A 21,391-nucleotide genomic window follows, 5' to 3' on the forward strand; every position below is an offset into this window, starting at 1 on the left:
TGTAATCTACCTCTCTTGTCTTTTTAACCATGCTGTTCTCTGGATCGAGCAAAGCCTGTGGGAAAGGAGAAGACTACCAAGGGTGAAGCTGGTTTGCTGGCACAAGAGTCACGGCTGTGCAGTACGGAGAGTCGGCTGACTGCATTCGCTCCATATGGTTTGAATAAGCTTAGATTTATCGGGGTTTCTCGAAAGGAAGAATTTCTTGAAACCGCCCACTTCCCTTCATCTGCATCAAATCTTTTTCTGTCCTTAACGTGCCACCTGGTTTGGCTGTGTTGTCTAGCCCTCGGTGGCTGTGTGTGGGCTGCGGCGTGCCAAGGCCTTCGTGAGCGGCACAAACGGCCGCCCGGTTACCCGGTGTGACCAGGGGCTGCCTGGAGAGCCCAGCCACTGCCTCGGGCGAGAGTCATCCTTGCAGGCGATCGCTGCAAAGATTGGATCTTGTCCGCAGTTCAAAGGTTTTGCAGGACTTGGCCCGGCGTGGCCTCTGACCTCTTTCCCACCTTTCACCGATTCTTTTAGTTTCATAAGGATATATGATTTAATCTTATTTTTCAGTAGCTTATCTAAGGTGCAGTTAAAATTGCATTAATTCTGATTTAGCATTTTCACACTTCAGTTGTGGTACAGATATAATATATGAGTTGTAATGTGAAAAAGCTTCCCAAAATAATCTGCCTAGAATTAGGAAGGGGCTGGCTGAAGTCTCTACTGTATTTGTTCCCTAGCTTATCTTGCCATCCCAGCCTCGCCACGCAAACCTGGGGCCGCCTCTGCTGTCCCCGTGTGGTGCTGAGGCGGGAGAAGGATGTCCCGGTTTGTCACCTAATGCCACTGGAAGAGCGTTTGCCTGTGCTGAGAACAGGAACGATTGTTTCTGAGCCTCATTTTGTGAACTGGATGCCTGTCTTGCCAGATGAACTGTTCTCAGACACGGGTCCCAGGGCTCGCAGTGCCCCAGCCAGGGCTCCTGCCCGAGGCAGCAGCTCTCCAGCTGCCTCCTTCCCCTGCTCCCGGCTGCTCCCAGCCCCGCGGCAGCTCCAGCATCGCCCTCTCCTACCACCCTCGCGCTGGGCACAAGGGAAGGTGCGAGCAGGGGCGGGGAAGGCTGCTGTGGCCTCGGCGCTGAGGGCTAGCCCTGTTTTTGGGGGTCAGCTCTGCCACCCCCGTGAGTGCGGGTGGGGAGTGAGTAGCAGATCTTAGTTGTAGCACGATGCCTTCTCTTGCCCCGGGCTGGGGAAGCAGACTGTGTCTAGCCTGGGCCAACCTCCAGGTGTCTTTGTGGGGACATAGGGATTGACCCGAAACTCCTTGGCAGCGTTGGGCATTATGTCCTGCCTGTGAACTCGCCAAAGCTGCTTGGCAGTGGGCAGGCAGGGAATTGTGAACACTAATACAGACTAGAACAGTTGCACCAACCCCAGCCAGCTGAGCCAGTAGCCTGAAGTCTTAGCCTTATTTATTTTAAAGATGGTAGGTCTGTCCTGGCGCACCCCAGTGTGTGCCCATCACCCCCCTGTGCCACCAGCAGCAGAGCAGGGACCCCCAGCCCCTGAGCACCCCTGGGGCTGGGATCCCCCAGCTGGGGCCCTGTTCTCTCCATCTGGTTTTCTCCTGTCTTGCTCCCACTTCTTTAGTTTTTTGGTTGGTTTTTTTTTTGGGTTTTTTTTGTTTTTTTTTTCCCAAAGTTAAAGCAATATTCTGGGGACTCTGCGAGGCTGTATCACACCCAGTATTCCTGCGCACCGGTCATCGCCAGTAAATCACACTTGTATTAAAGCAAACTGGAAGAGGGGGTGGTGTGGGGAGGGCAGGAGCGGCTGGGGGGGCGGGCGGAGGGGCCGCGCTGCGGGAAGGAGCCTGTTGTAAGAAAAAAGGAAGAAAAAAAAAAAAGAGGAAAAAAATTTGTATAAAGACATTATTTTTGTACTACATCGAAACTACTCCTGCATGTCGGCAATAAAACTTCAATACCGAGAGCCCAACGCGCACCGACCCCGGGGGGGACGGGGAGGGGGCGGCGGGGCTGCCGGGCGCGGGGGGACGCGGGGGAGGGCGCGGCGGGGACGGGGCCCCGCGGCCCTGCCCGGCCCCGCACCGCCCCGGGGGGCCCCGGCAGAGCCCGTCCCGGCCGGAGCAGACCCCTGGGCCGCGGGGGGCAGCCGCGGGCACAGAGCCCCGTGTCCCCGAGGTCCAGCCCTGCTGTTGCCCCGCAGCTGCCGCTCCGGAGCAGCGTGTGCTCGGTCGAGCCGCCGGCTGGGCCGCAGCGGGGCCCGGCCGCTGCCCCGGGGCCTGGGCCGCTCGCTCCCTGCGCGGCCCCACGGGGGGCGGCCGGCACCGGGGCAGGACCCTGCCCGGACCCTCGTCCCCCCTCCGACCCCGGGGCTGGGCCGGCCCCAGCGGCCCCTGCGCACCCGGCCCTGCGGGGCTTCGCCGAGCCGAGGCCGGGGCACGGCCCCGCCAGCCCAGCCTGGGCCCAGGGACGGCCCGGCCGCTCCTGCCGGACGGGCGCGGGGCACGGCGGGGACGGGGCCCGGGGCCGCCCGCCCGCAGCCCCGCTCCGGGGTGGCTCCGCGGCAGGGCCGAGCCCGGCGTCCCAGGGGAGCGGGACGAGCCCCGGCCCCGCGCCCCGCTCGGCGTCGGGACGGGGCTGCCATTGGCTCCGGCGGGGAGCGCTGACCGCCAGCCGCCTCCGAAGTATTTCCTGTTGCTGCGGCGTTAATGCTAAACAGACCCTGCTCTCTCTTCCCTCTCTCCAGCCCAAGTGCAGCGGGCTCCTGCCGCCACTCGCCTTCCCGCCCCGCCCGGGGGCCACCCGCCACCCTGGTGAGTACCGGCCCCCCCCGGCCCCGGGCACCGGCTCGGGGCTCAGGGCTGCGGGGGACCGCGGGGTGGCCGGGACATCCCGAGGGACCCCCAGCACCCTGCGTCCGCCAGCCCCAAGGGCCACGGCGCGGTGTCGCGGGTCTGCCCCGTCCCCTGCTCGGGGCGCCCCGGCGTTGTGCGCGGGGCGTGGGGATGCGGGGAGCAGTGCCCGGGGACGCGGGGAGCAGTGCCCGGGGACGCGAGGTCTGAGGGCGCAGGGCTCGGTGCCTGGGGATGCGGAGCTGAGGGCTCGGGGACGCAGCGGTTGAGGATGCAGGGCTGGGTGCCGGGGGACTCGGGGCTGGGTGCCTGGGGACTCGGAGCTTAGAGCTTGGGGACGCAGGGCTCGGGGTGCAGGGCTCGGCGCCTGGGGACGCAGGGCTGAGTGCTCTGGGGCTGTGCCCGCAGGCGCACCCGTATCGCGGGGGTGAACCCGCTCCGGTGCTCCCGGGGGTCCAGGGCAGCCCCGGCTCCGGCAGCGGGGACTCGGCACTCTCCTGCCCAGCACACGGCACCCGCCAGGGCCCGGCTCCCTCTGCCTGTCCCTGCTGTCCCCGGGCTCTCACACCCTGTGCCCGCTACAGCCCTGGACCTCCGCCCTGCCACAGCCCACCCAGCTCTGGGTGCTGAGCACCCCCATGGCCCTGGAGCCAGCCCTGCAGTGCCCTCGCCAGCAGCCCTGCCACCGGCGGGGCTCTGGGGGTCCCTGGAGCCCCACGGCGGGGCTCTGCCCCTCCAGCCCCACAGCGGGGCTGTGCGGCCCCCTTGCAGGGGCTGGCAGCGGGGCCGCTCCGTGGGGAGAGCGCCAGGACGCCCCCGGGGACAGCGCTGGCCGTGTTTCGGGGTGTCCCACCGCGAGGGGCTGCCCAGCCCTGGGACGTGTGGCAGCCCCGCAGCACTGGACTGTCCGGGAGCGGTTCTGCTGATGTGTCACATTTTCTGCATTTCTTTCCTCATTCCTCCCTCTGTGGAGCCGTTTCTGGGAAATGAGCTCGCCCCCTGCCAGGGCCGGGCGCTGCATCCCTCCTGCCCTGCCTGCTGCCCTGCCTGCTGCCCTGCCTGCTGCCCAGCCCCGCACCCAGTCCGACGCCTTGGGGGCCTCAGCACCCCACAGCTGAGGGGGACCCGGCCCCCCACCAGCGTCACAGGGGCAGGGAGGGGCCGCAGGGACAGGCTGCCAGGGCTGGTGCTCAGCTGCTTGGGGCCACACAGGTCCCTGGGCAGGAGGAAGTGGGTGCTTGTCCCTGCACCCCAGCGAGGGGCTCAGGCACCCCGTCCCCACGGGGTGTCATGGAGGAGATGGCACGGGGCACCCACGTCGTCCCCCCCCAGCTCCCAGGGCAGGTTCCCGTGAGAGCCGTGGCTGGCCCTGCTGGGAGGGCGCAGGCAGCTTTTCCTCTTGCTCCAGGGACGTGGTGGGAGCCGGGGGGCACAGGGTCAGCCCCAGCTCAGCCGTGTTCCTGCTGCCTGCTGACCTGGCGGCCTTTGCACCGTGGCCTGGTCCTTGCCCCCGCACCACGGGGCCCCACGGCAAACAGCCGAGGCTGGGGCAGCACGAGGAGGGGGGGACGCTGCCCTGGAGGGGCTGTGTGGGGAGCGTACGTGTGCGTGCACATGTGCCCGGGCAGCACCAGCAGCAGCACCAGCACGGGCAGGCTTGCAGGGGCTGTTGTGGGACCCCGGTCCCGCTCGGCACCAAGCCTGGCCCCGTGCCTTGTGTCATGTGCCCACGGCTGGGGCACGGGCTGGAAAGCCTGGCCCAGTGCCGCAGAGCCCTTTGACGCGGTGTCCTGGAGGAGCCGTATCCGTTCTGGTCCCGCAGGAAGGACGGAGGGGCGGCGGGAGCGGGATGGCTCCGGTTCGGCACCTGGTGGGGCTTGGCCCTGGCCAGAGCAGCCCAGACCCAGTATGAGTCCCTGCTCTGGCTCGGGCACGGTCGCATGCAGGGATGGCCCCAGAGGGGACGGGGGGTCTGGGGTGGGGGCTCCAGCCCCCAGCAGCACCTTGCTCAGCCCCCATGTCCCACAGATGCTGAGCACGTGCCGTCCCCAGAGACACTGAGTGTGACTGGGTGCAGGATGGAGAGCCGCAAGCGGGACATGGAGCTGCTGAGCAACACCATGGCCGCATATGCACACATCCGAGGTAAGCCCACCCAGAACTGGCGGGGACACGTCCCAGGGGGACCCCAGGGCCACCACGGGCCCCACGGCAGGCACAGGCCAGTCCCTCATCCCCTCTGCTCTCCCCGCAGCCAACCCCGAGAGCTTCGGGCTCTACTTCGTGCTGGGCGTCTGCTTCGGGCTGGTGCTGACCCTGTGCCTGCTGGTGCTGCGCCTGTCCTGCCGGACCTCTGTACGCCCCCCACCCCACCCAAGGGACCTCAGCGAGGACGAGGAGGACGAGGACGAGGACGAGGAAGAGGAGGACACTGTTGACCGTGCGGCATCCGAGTCGCTGCTGCCAGTGACCGAGATCCCGCTGGAGAGCCACGGCCCCGGGGACGGAGCGCTGGCCGTCAATGTCTTCGCCTCGGCAGAGGAGCTGGAGCGGGCGCAGCGGCTGGAGGAGCGCGAGCGCATCATCCGGGAGATCTGGCGCAACGGGCAGCCCGACATCCTGGGCACCGGCACCCTGGGCCGTGTCCACTACTACTGAGCCCAGGCTCAGGGGCAGCTGCCCTGGCGCTGTGCCCGGCTCCCCCCCGTAGCTCGGCCCGTGCCACCCCCGGGAGCTGCCTAGGACCCGGCCTGGGGCCAGGAGACGGGAGGACGGGGGGCTGCTCACTGCCCCTAGGTTGGAGGAGCTGCCCCAGAGCATCTCTGCACCGCTGCCAGCCCGACCCCGGTGCCACGGGCACCCCCGGGGCCAGACTCGCCCCGGGACACGATGCACTTTGAGCCATTGGTACGACTGCTGGCACCAGCCGAGCAGCCCCGGGACCCTGCGGGGACAAGGACGAGGACAGGGCAGACCTTGCCGGGCTCGGCTGCGGGCGCTGGCCCTGTCGGCTTGGCGCCGGAGTGAGGCCCAGCCCCGTGGGTCGCGATCGGGCTGTACATCCGTGTAAGCTGTGGGGTCCTGCCCCAGAAACATGGTGCTGTTTTACACTGCCTGGAGCCCGGCGTGGCGGGGGCCCTGCGTGCCGGGGCAGCCAAGGCTGCAGCAGCCGGCACAAGCGGTGCTGGGGGGGGGGTCCGGCTGCAGCCGCTTCCCCGGCCAATTCCCTCCCCCTGTCCCCACTAAAATTAGCCAGGGCCCTTTCCGGCACCGCCTGGCCCTGACCCAGCGCCCTCCCAGCGGGGCCGGGGCGGATGTTTCCCCGCGGGGCTCCTGGGGCAGTGGGCTCTCCCCGGGGACCCGGCTGCTCCCCGCAGGGCTGGGCCGCATCCTGCCCCTGCTCCTGGCACCGGCCCAGCCCCGCAGCATGCGGGGGCCCCGCCGCCCCCTCCCCGGCCCCCTCCCCGGCAGCTTTATAAAAATAGCTCCTTCCCAGGCCGGTCCCCAGCGCTACCAGCGCCAGCAGGATCCAGATGTTTTCCAGATGTTCTCCCAGCCCCGTGCCGGTGGCTGGAGGCCAGGATGTTGGGCTGGGAAATGATGCGGGGGCTGGAGGACGAGGAGGAGGAGGAGAAGGAGGAGGAGGCGGTGCTGCAGGCCCTGCTGCTGCGCCCCAGCCCAGGCCGAGGCGCAGGGGGTGGCAGGGGATGCTCGGCCCCGCTGGGACCCGCTGGTGGAGTCCGCAGCCCTGCCCGTGACTGCCCGCACGTCCGCTCCCGGCACCTGGGGCTGAGCACCGCAGGCTCCTGCCCTGGGCTCTGCAGCGAGCCAGCCCTGGTGGGACCCCCCGTGCCGTGGTGGGACCCCTGTGCTGTGGTGGGACCCCCGTGCCGTGGTGGGACCCCCTGTGCCGTGGTGGGACCCCCGTGCCCTGGTGGGACCCCCCGTGCCGTGGTGGGACCCCTGTGCCGTGGTGGGACCCCCGTGCCCTGGTGGGACCCCCCGTGCCGTGGTGGGACCCCCCTGTGCTGTGGTGGGACCCCCTGTGCCGTGGTGGGACCCCCGTGCCGTGGTGGGACTCCTGTGCTGTGGTGGGACCCCCCGTGCCGTGGTGGGACCCCCGTGCCGTGGTGGGACCCCTGTGCTGTGGTGGGACCCCCCGTGCCGTGGTGGGACCCCCGTGCCGTGGTGGGACCCCCTGTGCCCAGGAGCACCAGCCCAGCCCTGCCCAACCCCGCAGGGACATGGCAGCTGCCCCCCAGGGCTCTGCCCTCTGCAGCACCCGCGCAGCCCAGCAGCGCTCTGTACCCAAAATAGTTTATTTTAAACACTATTTATACCCCGGGGTGTTGCACAGCCTCAGGGCCACACCACACCCAGGGAGCGGGGTAGGCGTTTGTGCTCAGTCGGTGCAGAGCAGCGGGCGGGGGGGAGCGGGGCTGGGGGCACGCGGCACAGCACCGGCACAGTGCCCGCAGCACCGTGTGCCAGCTGCCTGCCCCGCACCCCCCAGGGTTGCAGAGGGCTGGGCACTGCGGCCGCAGCCCCAGCCACGCTAGCAGGGCAGCACCTTCCTCACCCGCTCGATCTCTGCCTGCGGGGAGAGGCTGTGAGCACTGGGGAGGTGGCAGGGACCCCGGCACGGGGCAGCCCCGCGCCCCAGGACTCACCTGCAGCGCCTGGCGCTTGGCCCGCTCCTGGCATATCTCCAGCCGCATGTCCTCCAAGTCCCGCCTGCAACGCGCCAGGGACGGCTCAGCTGCGGCCAGACCCGACGGCGAGCGGCCGGGAGCCACTGGGGACCCCCCGCCACCCCCAGTGCCCTGACACCCCCGTCCCCGCTCACAGGTGCTGGACTCGCATCAGGTCCACGAGGATGTGCAGGGTCCGGACCTCGGCCTTCAGGTCCTCCAGGGCCAACCGCTCCTCCGGCCGTGGTGCTGCCGGCACCTCCGTGCTCCACGGCGGGCCAGGGGCCTGCCACGTGCCAGGGAGCGGGGTGCAGACCCCGGGGCAGGGCGGCCCCTGGGGCTGCTCCCCCCCGCAGTGACCCCCTGCACTCCCCAGGGCGAGGCTGGGCGGCCGCTGGCCCGGCACCCGGGGACGCGTGGCGGTGGGGTGGCTCAGCTTGGCCGTGGTGACCGGCACCGCGTTGAAGCCATCAGCATCTGCCAAAGGAAGGGTGTCGGCGCCTGGCATTGGCACAGGGCACGGCCCCGCGATGGCTGCAGTGCCCGGTGCCGGCACCCGGCGCCTACCTGGGTTGCCGGCTCTGCCCCACTCCGTATCAGCCAAGGCGCAGGGCTGGGGGGCACCGGGCCTGGGGACGGCAGAGTCGGTAAAGCGGCACAGCCGGGCTGTGCTTGCCCCCCGCAGGGGAGACATCAGCCCCGCTCCGGGGACCAAGCACAGACATCAGCACGACCCCGGCACTGGGGCATCGTGGCAGCCCCGGACGCCCCGGCACGGCCGCGTGTCTTACTTGCTTGCCAGCACGGGGGTCGGTTTGGCCTTGGCAGGGACGGGGGGAGCAGGAGCCATCCTCTTGCTGGGGGGGAGCTTGGCCGGCTCCATCCTCGCTGTTGCCGGGAGCTCTGGGGAGAGGAGGCAGGACCAGGACCAGGGCTGGGACCGGCACCGCGGGCACCCAGAGCACGGGCGGGCGAGAGCCGGGCAGGAAGCGCTTCCTGCGCAGGCCTCCGGCTGTGGCGATGCCCCGGCACCAGGGACCTGCCCCAGGCACCGGAGTCCTGTCCTGGGCACGTCCCCATCCCCATCCCCATCCCCATCCCCGTCCCCATCCCCATCCCTCCCTCCCCCCCAGCCCAAGGACTCACCCGGGTGCTCCCCCTCCTCGCCTGCCTCGTCCTTTGCTGCCTTACAGGCTGTCGGGGAGAAAAGGGGCTCGTCAGGCGCAGGGGGGAAGGACCCTCGTTACAGCCCCTCTCCTGGGACTCTTTGGCTGGGTGGGACCCCCCCCCCGCCCTGCTAGGACATGGTCTCCAGGGACCACCCCCTCCCTGACCCCCCTCATCCCCACACCTTGCTCCTGCCAGGGGTCCCGGGCTCAGGGTCGTGTGTGGGACAGGGATGGGGACGGGGGGGGGTCTGGGAGGAGGTGCCCACAAGCAGGACCGGTGGGAGACATCGCCCCACGGTGCTCCTGGGCCCGTGGTTCCCGCCAGCACCACCTCCCACGTCTGCCACGGCCAGCAGCGATGCTTGGCGGGACCCGACCGGCCCCATGACGGCTCTGCCACACCGCCCCGGCGCCGTGTGCCCAGGGCCCTGTCTGCTGGTTCAGGGGCAGTCGCCTCTCCCGCCAGCCCCGCACCCAAACCCTGCACCCGTCCCCGCACCTGGCGCAGCACCCAGCCCCGCTGCGGTCGGCGCTTCCTCTGCACGCGGCAGAGCAGGCGGCTGCAAACCTCCCCCAGAGCGCCAGCGCCACAGCACGGGCAGGATGCTGTCCCCCCGCCGCCCTCGCTGCAGCAGCATCCCTCTGCCACCCAGCCCCAGGGTCCCACTGGGACGGGCCCCCCGGCAGAGCGGGATACGGGGCACCAGGCCACAGGCACGCGCCCAGGGACCACCCTGTCCCCATGGTGCAGCACCCTGTCCCTGTGGCGGGCCATGCTGTCCCTGTGGCAGGCCACCCTGTCCCCATGGCGGGCCGGCAGTCCTAACGCCGCCTGGTCCCTGCCGCCATCAGCACGGCCCTCTCCAGGGTGGCCTTGCAGGCACCAAAAATGCCTGCAGGTTTTATCCACCTGAAGAGACGGCCACAGCCACGAGGGCCACGGGGACAAGGACGGGGATGAGAGTGCCGGGCCTCGATGGCGCAGGGAGCTGCTCTCCAGGTCCCAAGGGCTCCATCGCTCCCAGCGGCGTGGGGTCGGTGGTGCCCAGCGCTGCCCGGGTCCCGCCAGCCCCTGCTCCTCCTTGGCAGCCGCCCCGGCTCCCGGAGCTCCAGCACAGCCCAGGAGCAGGGCGGCCCCGCGCAGGTGCAGGACCCCCTGGAGCCACGGCCGCTCCATCCTACCTGCTGGCGCAGGGCTGCCCACGAGGCCGTGCCGTGCGGTGCCGTGCCAGGCTCCCCCGGCTGCCACGGCCCCACACTGTGCACGTGACGCCAGAGGAAATCGGCTCCGTGCTGGGAAGGAAGTCGAAGCAGAGAGCACCTCGGTGCCGGTCCACGCCGCATCCCCGTGCCCCATGGGACTCCTCCTGCCTCCCGGCATGGCCGGCCCCCCGGCCGCCCCAACCCACCTCGCACCCGGCCGTGGGGCTGCCCGGCCATCCTGGCGGGACACGGAGGCCCCCAGGGCCAGACGGCCGCCACAGCCGGACTCACCGGACTCTGCATCCCGGGATGGCATTGCCAGCCTCAGCTGCAGGAGAGTGGGGTTGGGTGAGGATGCTGGGACCGCTGGCACGGCGCGGCCCCGCGGATGCCAGACTTTGGCCTTGCGGAGCCCGCCAGGGTGCAGGGTCTGCCCGCACGAGCCCCGGGCCAGCGTGGGCAGGCAGCTCCAGTGCAGCCCCCACTCACCGTGGGCACCGGTGCTGGCAGGAGCTCCACGAAGTTGCTGGGGAAGAGCCCTCTCCGGTGCCGGCACTGCCCGTCCCACCAGCCCTCGACCTCCGTCTGCTGCGGGCAGGGCAGGCGTCAGCACCAGGGATGAGCCTCAGGGCCACCCCGTCCCCACGCCCCCTCACCTTGCTGAGGACCTGGACGACATCGCCCCGCCGCAGCGGCAGCTCATCCGGCAGCTCCGGGGTGTAGTCAAACAGGGCCCGGCAGAGCTGCGGCTCCTGGTCTGTGCGGGCAGGGCAGGACGGGGCTCGTAGGGTCTGCCTCCTCCCCAGGTCCCCCCCACACCCCAAGCAAGCTCCCCCCAGGGCATGGCCCCGGCCCACGGCACGGGGACGGGGTGACTCACCCAGCTCTGGCGGCAGGACGGGTGCTGGGGGCTGCGCTGCCGGCCGCGGCTCTGCCTGCAGGAGAGGAGACCCGCTGGGGCACGAGGGTCCCGGCTCCAAGCCAGCAACCAGCCCAGGCAGCACCCGCTGGCTTGCAGAGCCCCGTGTCCCCTGAGCCCCAAACTGCCCCCAGCCCGGAGCCCCCCACCCACCTTCTCCTCCGGCACTGGGAAGGGCTTGGGCATCTGCTTGAGAGCGGAGTCTCAGCCTCGCCGTCAGGGCGGGCACCTGCGAGAGCGGGGAGAGGGTTCTCTGCCACAGTCCAGCCTCGAATGCCGGTGGGGAGCGCAGCCCCGGGGCCCAGCTGTGCCGGTCCGTGGCTCTGGGTGCCCATGGGGAGCTGCGCCTGCAGCCGCCGGCCCCACAGCACAGCCCGGCCCCACCGCAGCATCGCTGCCCCGGAGCTTCACCACGGGGTCACACACGATGGCCCCGCTCATGGCACAACCAGCGCAGGGAGCCCTGGATTGCCGGGACCAGGCCAGCTCCCTCACGGGCCACCCTGTGCCTGCACCCAGCCCTGGCAGCCCCCAGCTCGCCCCCAGCCGCCATCGCACGAGATGAGCCCGATGCGGCGGCGGGCCTGGGGACCCAGTGACAAGGGCCGGGGGCTACGGGAGGCTGGGGCTGGGGCTGCTGCACTGCGGGCAGAGCGGAGGAAGTCACGAAACTGCGGCCAGAGCGGAGGAAGTCACGCAACTGCCGCATGGAAAGAAAGGGCTGGGGGAGAGGAAGGGACCGGGGGCTGGGGGCAAACGCACGGGGCTGCCCTCCTCCACCGGCACCTCCTGGCTCTGCCGGAGGCTGCCAGCAGGCTTCGTACGGCCAAATCCCCGCAAGCAGCCGCGCAGGAACCGCCTGGGTCGGGCTGTCCGGGACCGCGGCAGGGTGAGCTCGGACACGGCGGGACCAGCCCCGCCGGCTCCCCCGGCAGAGCTGGCACCCGGGCCTGCCGGCCGAGGGGCGTTCGTGCAGGAGGGCGGCAGCGGTAACGCGTGGGAGCCAGGCGGTCGGGGCTGCTGGTGCTGCCGCTGCCTGGCACCGGCATCTGAAGAGACCCGAGGCCGCAGCCACAGCGTTATGGGAAAAAAAGGGGCACCCGCTCGCCCTGCGTGGGCTTGCTCTCCTCTGGGGTGATCCCATCCCACGCACGGACACCGCTGTGGCCTCTCTCCTGCCCGAACGCTGGCTCGCACCCTCCGAACGCTCACACCTTCACTACAGACAATTCACCGCCTCCCCCGGCGTCGCTGCCCAGAGCCAGAGGGAATTTGTCCCAACCCTCCTGCTGCTGCCGCCCTGGGGAAGGTGTGCGTGCTCGCAGCAGCTCGGAAAGGCTGGTGCGTGGCGTGGGCTAGCGCTGTTAAACGGTAGATTTAGCAGAAGCAGCCAACTCCAGCTGCCGCTGCAGAGCAGGGAGGGGATGCGTGGCTCTGCGACTGCTCCTGCCTTGCTCAGGCAGCCAGGGAGGTGCCTCGCTGCAAGGCGAGGAGAGGAGAGGAGAGACCCCCAGCTCCCGCGGGGCCAGGAGCAGCCCCAGGGCCCCCTGCCCCGAGGACGGCACCCAGAGGCAGCCCACGCCATGCCCAGGGCCAGCCCTGAGGTCTCGGCACCGCCCGCACAGCCCCACCCTACCTGAGCCGCACGTGCAGGCAGCAGCCAGAATCGGCGGACGCGGGCACGGCTGCCGGGCCGGCGCAGGCTGCCAATGCGGGGAGCGAAGCGCTAAGGCAGGAGTCGCACCCAGCCCTGGACAGCAGCTCAAAGCCACCCGGGTCTCGCTGTGTGTTTGTCACCTTCGGTGTGGAGGGGGAAGTGAAACCTAAACCACAGAGGGGCTGAAACCCACAAACCGCGAGCGCACGGGGCTGGTGTGGCCGTGCCGCTGAAGTCCCCCCGCAGAGCGCAGCAGCCAGAAGGGCCATTAGTGGCCCCAGGACTCCCCGGCTGGTCCTGGCCAGTGCTTGGTCCAAGCTGACAGCTTGGACATGAATATTCCTTTAGACCAACGGCATTTGTCTCAGCAATGCTGAACCACGGAGCAGGGGGGGCCTGAGGATGAGCACGGGGCAGAGGAGGCTGACGGGGCGGTGGAGGTTTCCGTGGCGGAGCAGGAAGCCTGCTCTCCCCTGGGCTTGGCCGTTCAGGCTGAAGAGCCAGGAACACTGGGCGCCCTCTGTCTCAAGTTGGCTCAAGGGCTCAAATTCAAGTGCGAAGGGAAACACAAACCGTTAACCCGCATTGCTGTCTCAACTGCAGTTAGCCAACACCGTTAACCAACACCAGGCAGGAACGCTTCCCTGCAGTGCTGGCAGACGCCTACATTCACCACGAAGGCTGCACACCCAGCATCCCCCCGCAGATATCGGAGCGCAAGGAGCAATCTTCCTCTGAGGTGGCAGCAATGGAAAAGCATTTACTGCCCGGCCCCAGCAAACGCGATGGCCAGCTTACCCGGCCGCACTTGACAAGCCTTGGGGTAAAACGGGGCTGCCTGGAGCCGTATCCTCATCGAGGAGTTTGGTTTTAGAGCATGGATGGAGCCGTTCCTCCTGTTCACAGGTGACACAGTCCCTGCTGGCAGCAGGTCTCAAGTGTGGCTGTGGCTGTGTCACCCCCTCTTCCCCCCATGCAATTACTACCAACGCAAAGGAGCTAAAAGGTCTATTAAGCACCTAAAAACCAGCAGCTGCTTTTAGCAACTAACTTGGAGAGCGTGTCAGGCTAACGGTAAAACAAATACCCACGTGCTGCCTGGCTCTCGCATCGGCCATATGCGACTCAAGAAAACCCCACCCGTGCAGCTCCTGGAGGGGAACTGCAGGACTCGCTCCCGCAGGACTCGGCTCCCGCACGCCCTTGCCTTGCCATGGCAGTTCTACTTGCTTCCAGCGCAGCGTTCCCCACCTGAAGAGCCATCTAAAACAGGAACCTCCTGTGCGTGGCCCCGGGAGGGTAACCGCTTGCAATTGCTGCTTTTTAACAGCGGGGGCAGCCCCAGGCTGAGCTTCCCCTTGCACCTCTGCTGTCCGGTCCAGTTTCCCTTTCAGGCCCAGCCGTGCTCGAAAGCTTCCCTTCTCAGCAACTCTTCGCAGCCCCGCCTGGGGCTGGCCACGGGCGTTTGGTTCTTCTGGCCTCACCAATTAATTCAGAAGGCAAGCGTCTGGCGACAGGAGCCCCCGACTCAGAACACAAAACAAAGCAGAGTTACACCTACTACTTATTTTATTGTATTTTATTTGCATAAACAAACTTCAGGGCTTTGCTAAACAGGAACTGTTCAAGTCAAAACAAACCAAACTCTAGTTGGTGTGTGTGGGGAAACAGCACAGCAATCCTGGGGAAGGGAAGGCAGAGGTGGAGAGGAGAGGGAGAGCGGTGTCTTTACAGCACGTGCACACTCAGCGTGGGTGCGTGGACATGCCTCTCCTAAGAAGGCTCACTGACTCAGCCAGGGAACTATTCGCAAACTTCTTCAGAATATTTTTAAGTAGAAGATAAAAAGAAATACATCGTAACGGCCGTCCTTAACCAGCACAGGAGGGATTTGCCTTTTGTTTTTATAAAAAGATTAATAAAAAATATTGAAAAATTCTCATCTCCTTTTATATTTTTAACCTAGTAGAATTCTGAAGTTTCTTAGAAAACTATGTTACCTTGGAAAGAGCACTCAAGTTCACAACCAGCTGCAAAGAGGATACACAAAATGCCTACAAGCAGTTTGGGACTCCAGCACACACCAGGCCTAACAGTGTACACAAACAGTGGTGAAAAGTAGGGTGTCTTTTTTTTTTCTTTTTTTAAACCATGCTAATTTTGTTAACTTTCAACATAAAAGGAAAACAATCATTTTTAAAAGGCCCTAAACTCAACTGTTACATAAAAAAAAGTTTTAAAAAAAAATCATAGCAGTTTGGTCCCAACAAGTTAACATTTAGATGTTTATTCACATGCTTCATTGTTTTCTTATTTATAAGAACCAAAAATAGTTTCCAAAATTATCATTTAATTGATGTTACTACATACATAAAGGCCTAAAATAAGTAGAGTATGAATTTAAAAAAATTGAATACACAGTAGGGGAGAAAAATTTGAACTGGAGAGTTAATCCCGACCTTTACTATTTCAAATTATAAAAGAGAAACAAAAATGTCAAGACTACTGGGTTAAGATGGGCACAAACCAAAATCCACATTGTCTTCAAAGCCTGTTACCAAAAAAATAACCGACCATTCAATAAGGTCACAGACGAGAGAAAATCTAGGATCTCACCCAGTACTTGACCTTATTCAGTCCAGAAGGTAAGTCTTTGGGAAGATATACTCCACGAGTGGATCCAAGCATAAATGATTTATCAGTTCTAGTCCACACTTAGGGAGGCTGAACTCTGGAAATGCAGTTAACTTCGGGATTGTTTCAGAGCTCCTCTCCGGGGCTCTGCTCAGCACTTCGGGATCGCCCTGACGATCTCCAGCACTAGCATTGTGCTGAACCCCTTCCCTCCCGCCAGGGCTCTCGGAAACACGCAGACACTGCGGCTATTCAGCCGTCGTCTGTAAGGTGTCCTTTTCCTCTCTGTTTTCTGTTCCGCTTTCGTCATCTTCAATTTCTCCTTCTTCTCCACTGAATTTGTCATGAGCCCACTTGGGGCTGGTGCTCGACTTCCGGAACATGAAGCGACCCCTTCCTCGGGGGAAAGCACCCCGACCACGGCCTCTGTTCACCCACTTGTCCGCACCTTCGCCTTCCCGGTCATCGTGCTGCAGAGGAGGAAGCCAATGACATCAGCTGAAACAGACTGACTACTCAATGTAAGAGCGGGAAAACTCTGGCTTGTGATACGCAACCCAGCGGCGCGAACCAGACTGCCATGTTTATGCCACAGTGAATACTGGCATCTAAAGAGAAATAGTGGCTTGTTTTGGGGAAGAAAAACAGTAGGTGAAGGCAGGAATGCACAATCACTACACAGGCTCTTTGTGCATGGCAATCTGTCCTTGCCGACAGGAAGGTCTCTATAGAATATTCAGAGGTGGGCAGGGGAGGGGTGTCTAGGCCTGGGGTACCACTGCTGGTTCTGCAACGCCATGATTTAGATATTCTACACATTTCTCCTTTATTTTCTTGCCAGTCAAACCACTTCGGCAGCTTCAGTCCTTATTGCCGAGTACTCGGGGAGTTTAATAACACGTGCCGCTTTCAGGAACGCTTTGTGTGAGCTAAGGTAGATGCAGTTGGCACAAGCTGACATGGACCATGTCACTGGGCTCAGACTGATCCATTTCTGTACTTAAAGTGCAGTGGAGGGACTGGATACCCCCAAAAATTACAATTCTGCCTTCAAGAACATCAGAGAAAAACGCAGTAATAAAACCAAGGCTTTCTTGTTTGAGGTACAAGACTGAAGCACTGCATTATTTAATGAGAAGATTAGGGGTCTCAAGTACCCCAAATCAGGAAGAGAAAAAAAATGAGTTAGCATCTGTTTAAAACTGCCCCTTTTTCAAAGAACACAGTCAGACAGGATTCTCCTAGATTAATGCCTGTTAGTATGGCAGGCTGCTATCACCAGAAATAAAAAGGAACAGTGCTAACCCATCCAGGAAGCTGGACGCTTTATGGGGATAGAAGAACCAAGAAGTGTAGGCCATCTGCACCACAGCCTGATTTAAGCTGTGTTTTCCACAATACTGTGAAACATATGCTCTTTAACTGGCCTTTAGGATTTCACTTAATGGCAAACCACTCTACAATGAACAGAAACAAGTCCTCTTTAGCCATGAGCCAGAAGCTTCTTATGAAGAAGTGTCCCATGAAGCCTTAACCTGGTGGATTAGGTAGTTTAATGACAGCTGGCGCTTTCACCTCTAGAGCATTTAAGAGCAGATATACCTGGAGTGTATACACGTGTTTCAGTACTTCAGACACATACCAAGTAGTACTTCTTGCTCTTAGGTGTGTACTCTGGATCCCACTCCTCATCTCTGTTTCGCTTCTGGAAGTCATTGTTGCCACCACTGTTGCTGTTATTGTTGCCTGAGAAGTTGCCTCTGCCCCATCCTCTCCCTCTTGCTCTGAACTGCTGCAACAGCAAAACATGGAAGAAAAATAAAACGATTGTGGCAGCAGTGCCCTCCCACCCCCAGACAGCTTCCAGAGCTACCAAGAGATACAACATCATTTCTCTACCATCCAAGAACACCTTTAACCCATCATGAAAATAAGAGTACATTTTTAGGGTTTTCTAGCTCATCTGATCACACAATGCATCACAGTTTCTACAAAGCTGTTTAAGATCACGTAGAGGTACTTCCAGAGCACCCAAGAGAAAGCACGTGACAAACACAATACGCACATAAGACATCTATGTAGCTAAGGCACAAGAATTGCAAACAGTAAGTGTGGTTATGGCCAGATGAGTCACTTTGGTAGCCTAACCCAAACTGACTGATGCACATCACGCTGCCCATCGGGGTTGCTCAGCAATGACTAACGCACAAAAGCTTCCAGGCTTGATTCTGCTCCATACATCTTGAGTTCAACTGCCCAGACTATATTCTCAGCACCCTAGTTTATGCTCTAGACCTGGAGCAATCATATTCTGGCTCATCGTCCACAACCAGCCAACGTGCCAACTGTGAAAGAGCGATACACAATGGCCACTTTTTGACTGCTTTGGGAATTGATACTCGGGGCGGGGGGGTGGGGTGGAGAACACTTACAAAGGTCCCTCTGGCTCTTCCTCTCTCATTTGGACCAGTGAATTCTTTAGTCCCAAGTCGGGACTTGTCAAAGCCTGTGGTGCTTTCCTCCCTCTCCTCAGTCTCCTCGGGATATTCCTCTGCTTTGACTGAATGAGAGGACCGTGAAGATGACGAACTGGATCTGGATCTCTCACGTACCCGTCGGTGTTTCCTGTTTCAGTGACAGGAAACGGAGGTCAGGGGGACACCAACGGGGTTAATAACTCAGTCGTGACTTGTTTGCTACAGAACCATTTCTTGATCACTCCCCTATCAATGCAACGCTCTCCTTTTCCTACTACGAAAAGGAAGAGCCGTAGTAAGAGCTCAGGATCAGCTACAACACGCAGATCTAACACAGGGCCCAAGTCTCCTCCAGAAATAAGTTGTTGCTTCTTTCTCAGATGTTTACACCATCTACTATGAGATAAGCATGCATCTACAGAGTTTTAGTCAAACAGAAAATTAATCTAATAGAAAAGGATTAAATTAACATTAAAGCAAAGTCATTTAAACATGGCTGTTCTCTATAACACAACAGGAACAAGAAGGAAAAGTGACTCACCCATTCTGACACATGGAGCCTTCTCATTTACCTTTAACAATTATTTAGTGTTTCAGATAGATATAATGATATCAAGAAGACACGCAGAGGAATAATTCACGCCACTGGAGGAGTTTATGTCAAAAGGTATACAACGGTATGTAGACGATGTCGTCTCCAACCTTAATAGCAGAAATATGAAAGGCAGAAGGAAATGGCTATTAGGTTTCCTACATACTTTTTCTTTGAGCCTTTGTGACTTTTCTCCGTTTTCTCAGTTGATCTTTCCCTTGAGTGACTTGAATCTCTTGAGTCCACCGATTCTCTGGATTTATCGCGTTTAAGATCTCTTTCCTTATGTTTTTTACGGCGTTCAATATCAAGGCGCAGGTCAACAGGGTCGTCCTTATATTTCCCTTCAGCCTACAAATGCAGGGAAGAGGGGAAAGTTTAATACAAAGGTTTACAGTGCACAAGTTCAGCACCATTACTTTGCTATTGACTGCACAGACTTCTGGAGAATAGGAGTTTATCTGAATACTAATCAATAATCCATTTTAAGATGTAAAATAATGCACTATTAAAATAAGTTTTTAATTTGTCAGACTTCAATTTTCCTACTGCTTTTTAAGATCACTGCTTTTTAACTTTTATTCTCCTCTTTTAAACAGCATTAGAATAACCTGGTAATAGGGGAGGGAGAAACACAGAAGCTGACACTTATTGTACACCACAGCCAGTGAGAGATGAGAACAACTTGGAAACCCAGTCCAACTGATTACGTATCAGAACTACAGCATGTCAAAAATGTCTAACAGCCCGTGGACGTTTGTCACTGAACAGCAGCATGCTCGCTATCCTGCTGACAGACATCATCTAGCAGGGCGGAAGGAATTTTAATCACCAGGTCTGGAAACAGTACTTAAGCAGAAGCAAAAGCTGTTTGCTGCTTGGAGATACCCAAGACAGTGATTACTGATCAAAGTGGTAAGAGATGGAGGCCACTGAAATGCAGCAACCAAGTGCATCTGGGACAATGCCAACATCCCACTGATACGTAGCCTTTAACACGTCTGTCAAGAAGATTTACTCTGTGGCAGACGTCACCTGTAGCACTCCTTCCCCCTCGACTGGAAGGCGCCACGTGAAAGGTGCCAAGAAGTCACCACAGACAGAAGTATGCGTTTCGCCACATAATCCTAGCACGTCTACTAATGCAAGCTACCCCTGGTGTTTCACAAAGCAAAAACCAACCAGCTGTATGGAAAACAGTCAACAACTAGGTTGTTTTGGTTTTTTTTCCATTGTTAATTTAAAAAAATCTGGTAACGCTTGCTTTGAGATCTATTTAAATCGCTGCTTAAATAATGGATTAAGATAGTTTCTTTGGAAAATGAGAAGTTGTGTTACCTGCGTATACTTTAAGACCAGTGGTACCTGGATGAGATTCTGCTGACTGCACATACAGGAGCAGCAAATTGACAGTGGCTGTGGTTCTGACAAACATTTAACCAAGTAGCAGTACGTCTGCGGGAAGCCTGTACACGATGTTGCTAGCAACAACATACAGCCTCCACGGCCGTGCTCAGCGATTGCTACTTTATTTACACAATACTAATCTTGGGAACTGTATGACTTGATATGCAACATACATCATATTAATCGTCTTGAATTAAATACAAAAGGATTAGTAATTCTCTAGCTATTAAATTTTTTACTTACATGAGTTTCTAAACACTTTTTTGTTTAAATAAATATGTCATATAACGCAGGAGTGAGAGCAGGCGTTTTGTTTTGGTATTTTGCTCTTCTACTTTCCCCAGGCAAAGAGCTTTAATTTCTACTCTGAGAATAAAACTGCTCCCAACACGATGGATGACAGATAAGTGACAAAATCAGCAGCAGCTCCCTTATGTGGTACAGCAAACACCTATTTGGGTTTGTGAGGGCACGTCTGTTTCACGGAAGGCTGGCGAGCTGTTTGGAAACCACGTTTATAATACACTCTGCCAAGCTGATGCTCAGAGTTCAGGCCCATCAAATCCATCTCACCATCGTCCATGTCAAGCCACAAGTGTGTTTGGAAAAAATCGAAAACAAATATGAAACAAGTAAGGTTTCAGCAGGACTGTTTAAAATCTCTTCAACGTTCAACGTAAATATGTATGAAGGTGAATAAACAAAGGTTAAAATCCCAAACATTTTACGTTAAGCCATTTTTATGATTGTTTACAGTGAGTGCAATGGCTTAACATTCATCTACTCAGAAAAGCTAATATACTAAATTCCAAATGGTCTGGATCTACTAAAACAAGTGCTGAATGTTAAAGTAACAGCAATCAACAGAAATGGTACAGTAAGTTGTTAGAACAAAATTTATAATCTGCTTAATAGTGTATTTGGTTTAGATAAGTATTTAGTTTTACTTTCCTCTTTTTGACATGCATGTCTTTTTGAAAACATGGTTGGAAATATTGCATGTATACAATTGATTTAATAATACTTACAAGCAGAAAAATATCACAAAAAGTCTCTTCTCTCATCATGGGCACTTGTTCCAAAAATCCTCTCTTTTTTCTCAAGCTCACCTCAATTGACTTTGGGGTCATTTACCATAGTCTAACCACTTCACAAAGGTTGTTGATACATTTTTAATAAAAATTAACCCTTTGTAGTTCATTTTTAGAATTATGCCCATCCTTAAAAGAAAAACACAAACTTAAGTAGAGAGTAATTTAAACAAAAACATCACTGTTAAGTTCATGCCCAATGCACTCATTTTGTTGAATTAAACTAATCAGAGTAACAGTTCACCTTGAAGCCAGGGTCTCTGGAACTTTTCGTTTCCTCTTGAGAGAATCCATGTTTTCTAAAAGTACTGGGAGATATATCTATCCTCCTAAAAGTAAAGAAAGTATAGATATAATCTTGCTCGTAAGAAGAATCTGAAGTTTTTAGATCAAATGTCATTTAAAGCAGACCAATTTTTTCCAAAGGTACTCAAAACTCTCCATATTTTTCCATTTTTTTGCTGAAGCTAGTTATAGATATACTTGAATTATTCTGGAATCATTCCAGAGTTTAAGAGAAGGAAATCTGAAATACCCCTGAAATGTTAGACAGTGTCTAATGGCACCAACCTGTGGATTTCAGGGCTCTTTTTGTTTTTAGCTGCATCTTGTTCCATTCCTTTCTTTAGATATTTGGTAAAGCGTTCATTCAGTGTCATTCCTGAAGACCCAAAGTGATGCTC

General features: G+C 59.3%; 3 protein-coding genes across 6 annotated transcripts in view; 1 reads left to right on the forward strand and 2 right to left on the reverse strand.

The window, feature by feature from the left end:
• Positions 1 to 21: 21 nt before the first annotated feature.
• On the forward strand, positions 22 to 5,980 carry EVA1B (eva-1 homolog B). 2 transcript variants are annotated; one of them, XM_075522099.1, is made up of 4 exons: positions 22 to 157; positions 2,763 to 2,829; positions 4,897 to 5,013; positions 5,123 to 5,980. In XM_075522099.1, the coding sequence occupies exons 1-4, from the start codon at positions 155 to 157 to the stop codon at positions 5,524 to 5,526; spliced, it is 591 nt and encodes a 196-aa protein (XP_075378214.1). In that variant the 5' UTR covers positions 22 to 154; the 3' UTR covers positions 5,527 to 5,980. The 2 variants fall into 2 exon arrangements, with proteins under 2 accessions (XP_075378214.1, XP_075378213.1); XM_075522098.1 differs by lacking the exon at positions 22 to 157 and having other exon boundaries at positions 2,398 to 2,829.
• Positions 5,981 to 7,423: 1,443 nt separating this feature from the next.
• On the reverse strand, positions 7,424 to 10,109 carry LOC142419539 (uncharacterized). The gene is made up of 7 exons (XM_075522636.1): positions 9,911 to 10,109; positions 8,706 to 8,753; positions 8,351 to 8,462; positions 8,127 to 8,188; positions 7,715 to 8,036; positions 7,539 to 7,602; positions 7,424 to 7,462 (listed from the first exon to the last, which is right to left on the reverse strand). The coding sequence occupies exons 1-7, from the start codon at positions 10,107 to 10,109 to the stop codon at positions 7,424 to 7,426; spliced, it is 846 nt and encodes a 281-aa protein (XP_075378751.1).
• Positions 10,110 to 14,070: 3,961 nt separating this feature from the next.
• THRAP3 (thyroid hormone receptor associated protein 3) overlaps positions 14,071 to 21,391 on the reverse strand; it is a 33,672-nt gene continuing 26,351 nt past the window's right edge. For 2 of the 3 annotated variants that reach the window (XM_075522563.1, XM_075522562.1), the window contains 6 exons: positions 21,279 to 21,390; positions 20,953 to 21,037; positions 18,377 to 18,561; positions 17,574 to 17,766; positions 16,784 to 16,933; positions 14,071 to 15,611 (listed from right to left, as the gene is read on the reverse strand). In XM_075522563.1, the coding sequence (XP_075378678.1) occupies positions 15,390 to 15,611; positions 16,784 to 16,933; positions 17,574 to 17,766; positions 18,377 to 18,561; positions 20,953 to 21,037; positions 21,279 to 21,390 (947 nt within the window). In that variant the 3' untranslated portion in view covers positions 14,071 to 15,389. The remainder of the gene's footprint in view (positions 15,612 to 16,783; positions 16,934 to 17,573; positions 17,767 to 18,376; positions 18,562 to 20,952; positions 21,038 to 21,278; position 21,391) is intronic. The other variant, XM_075522564.1, reaches the window with a different exon arrangement.

The sequence above is a fragment of the Mycteria americana genome, chromosome 21 (genome assembly GCF_035582795.1).
Source record: "Mycteria americana isolate JAX WOST 10 ecotype Jacksonville Zoo and Gardens chromosome 21, USCA_MyAme_1.0, whole genome shotgun sequence".
In the NCBI taxonomy this organism is placed as follows: domain Eukaryota; kingdom Metazoa; phylum Chordata; class Aves; order Ciconiiformes; family Ciconiidae; genus Mycteria; species Mycteria americana.

What these genes read in the sequence shown, in the direction of transcription:
- EVA1B (XM_075522099.1), top strand. An exon ending in GGGGGCCACCCGCCACCCTG is followed by an intron (nt 2,830 to 4,896) that starts GTGAGTACCGGC and finishes CATGTCCCACAG; the next exon opens with ATGCTGAGCACGTGCCGTCC. An exon ending in CGCATATGCACACATCCGAG is followed by an intron (nt 5,014 to 5,122) that starts GTAAGCCCACCC and finishes CTCTCCCCGCAG; the next exon opens with CCAACCCCGAGAGCTTCGGG.
- LOC142419539 (XM_075522636.1), bottom strand. Translation starts at nt 10,109, where the DNA reads ATGCCGGGAGGCAGGAGGAGTCCCATGGGGCACGGGGATGCGGCGTGG. An exon ending in GGGCAGCCCTGCGCCAGCAG is followed by an intron (nt 8,754 to 9,910) that starts GTAGGATGGAGC and finishes TCTCCCCGACAG; the next exon opens with CCTGTAAGGCAGCAAAGGAC. An exon ending in GGGCAGAGCCGGCAACCCAG is followed by an intron (nt 8,037 to 8,126) that starts GTAGGCGCCGGG and finishes TTCCTTTGGCAG; the next exon opens with ATGCTGATGGCTTCAACGCG.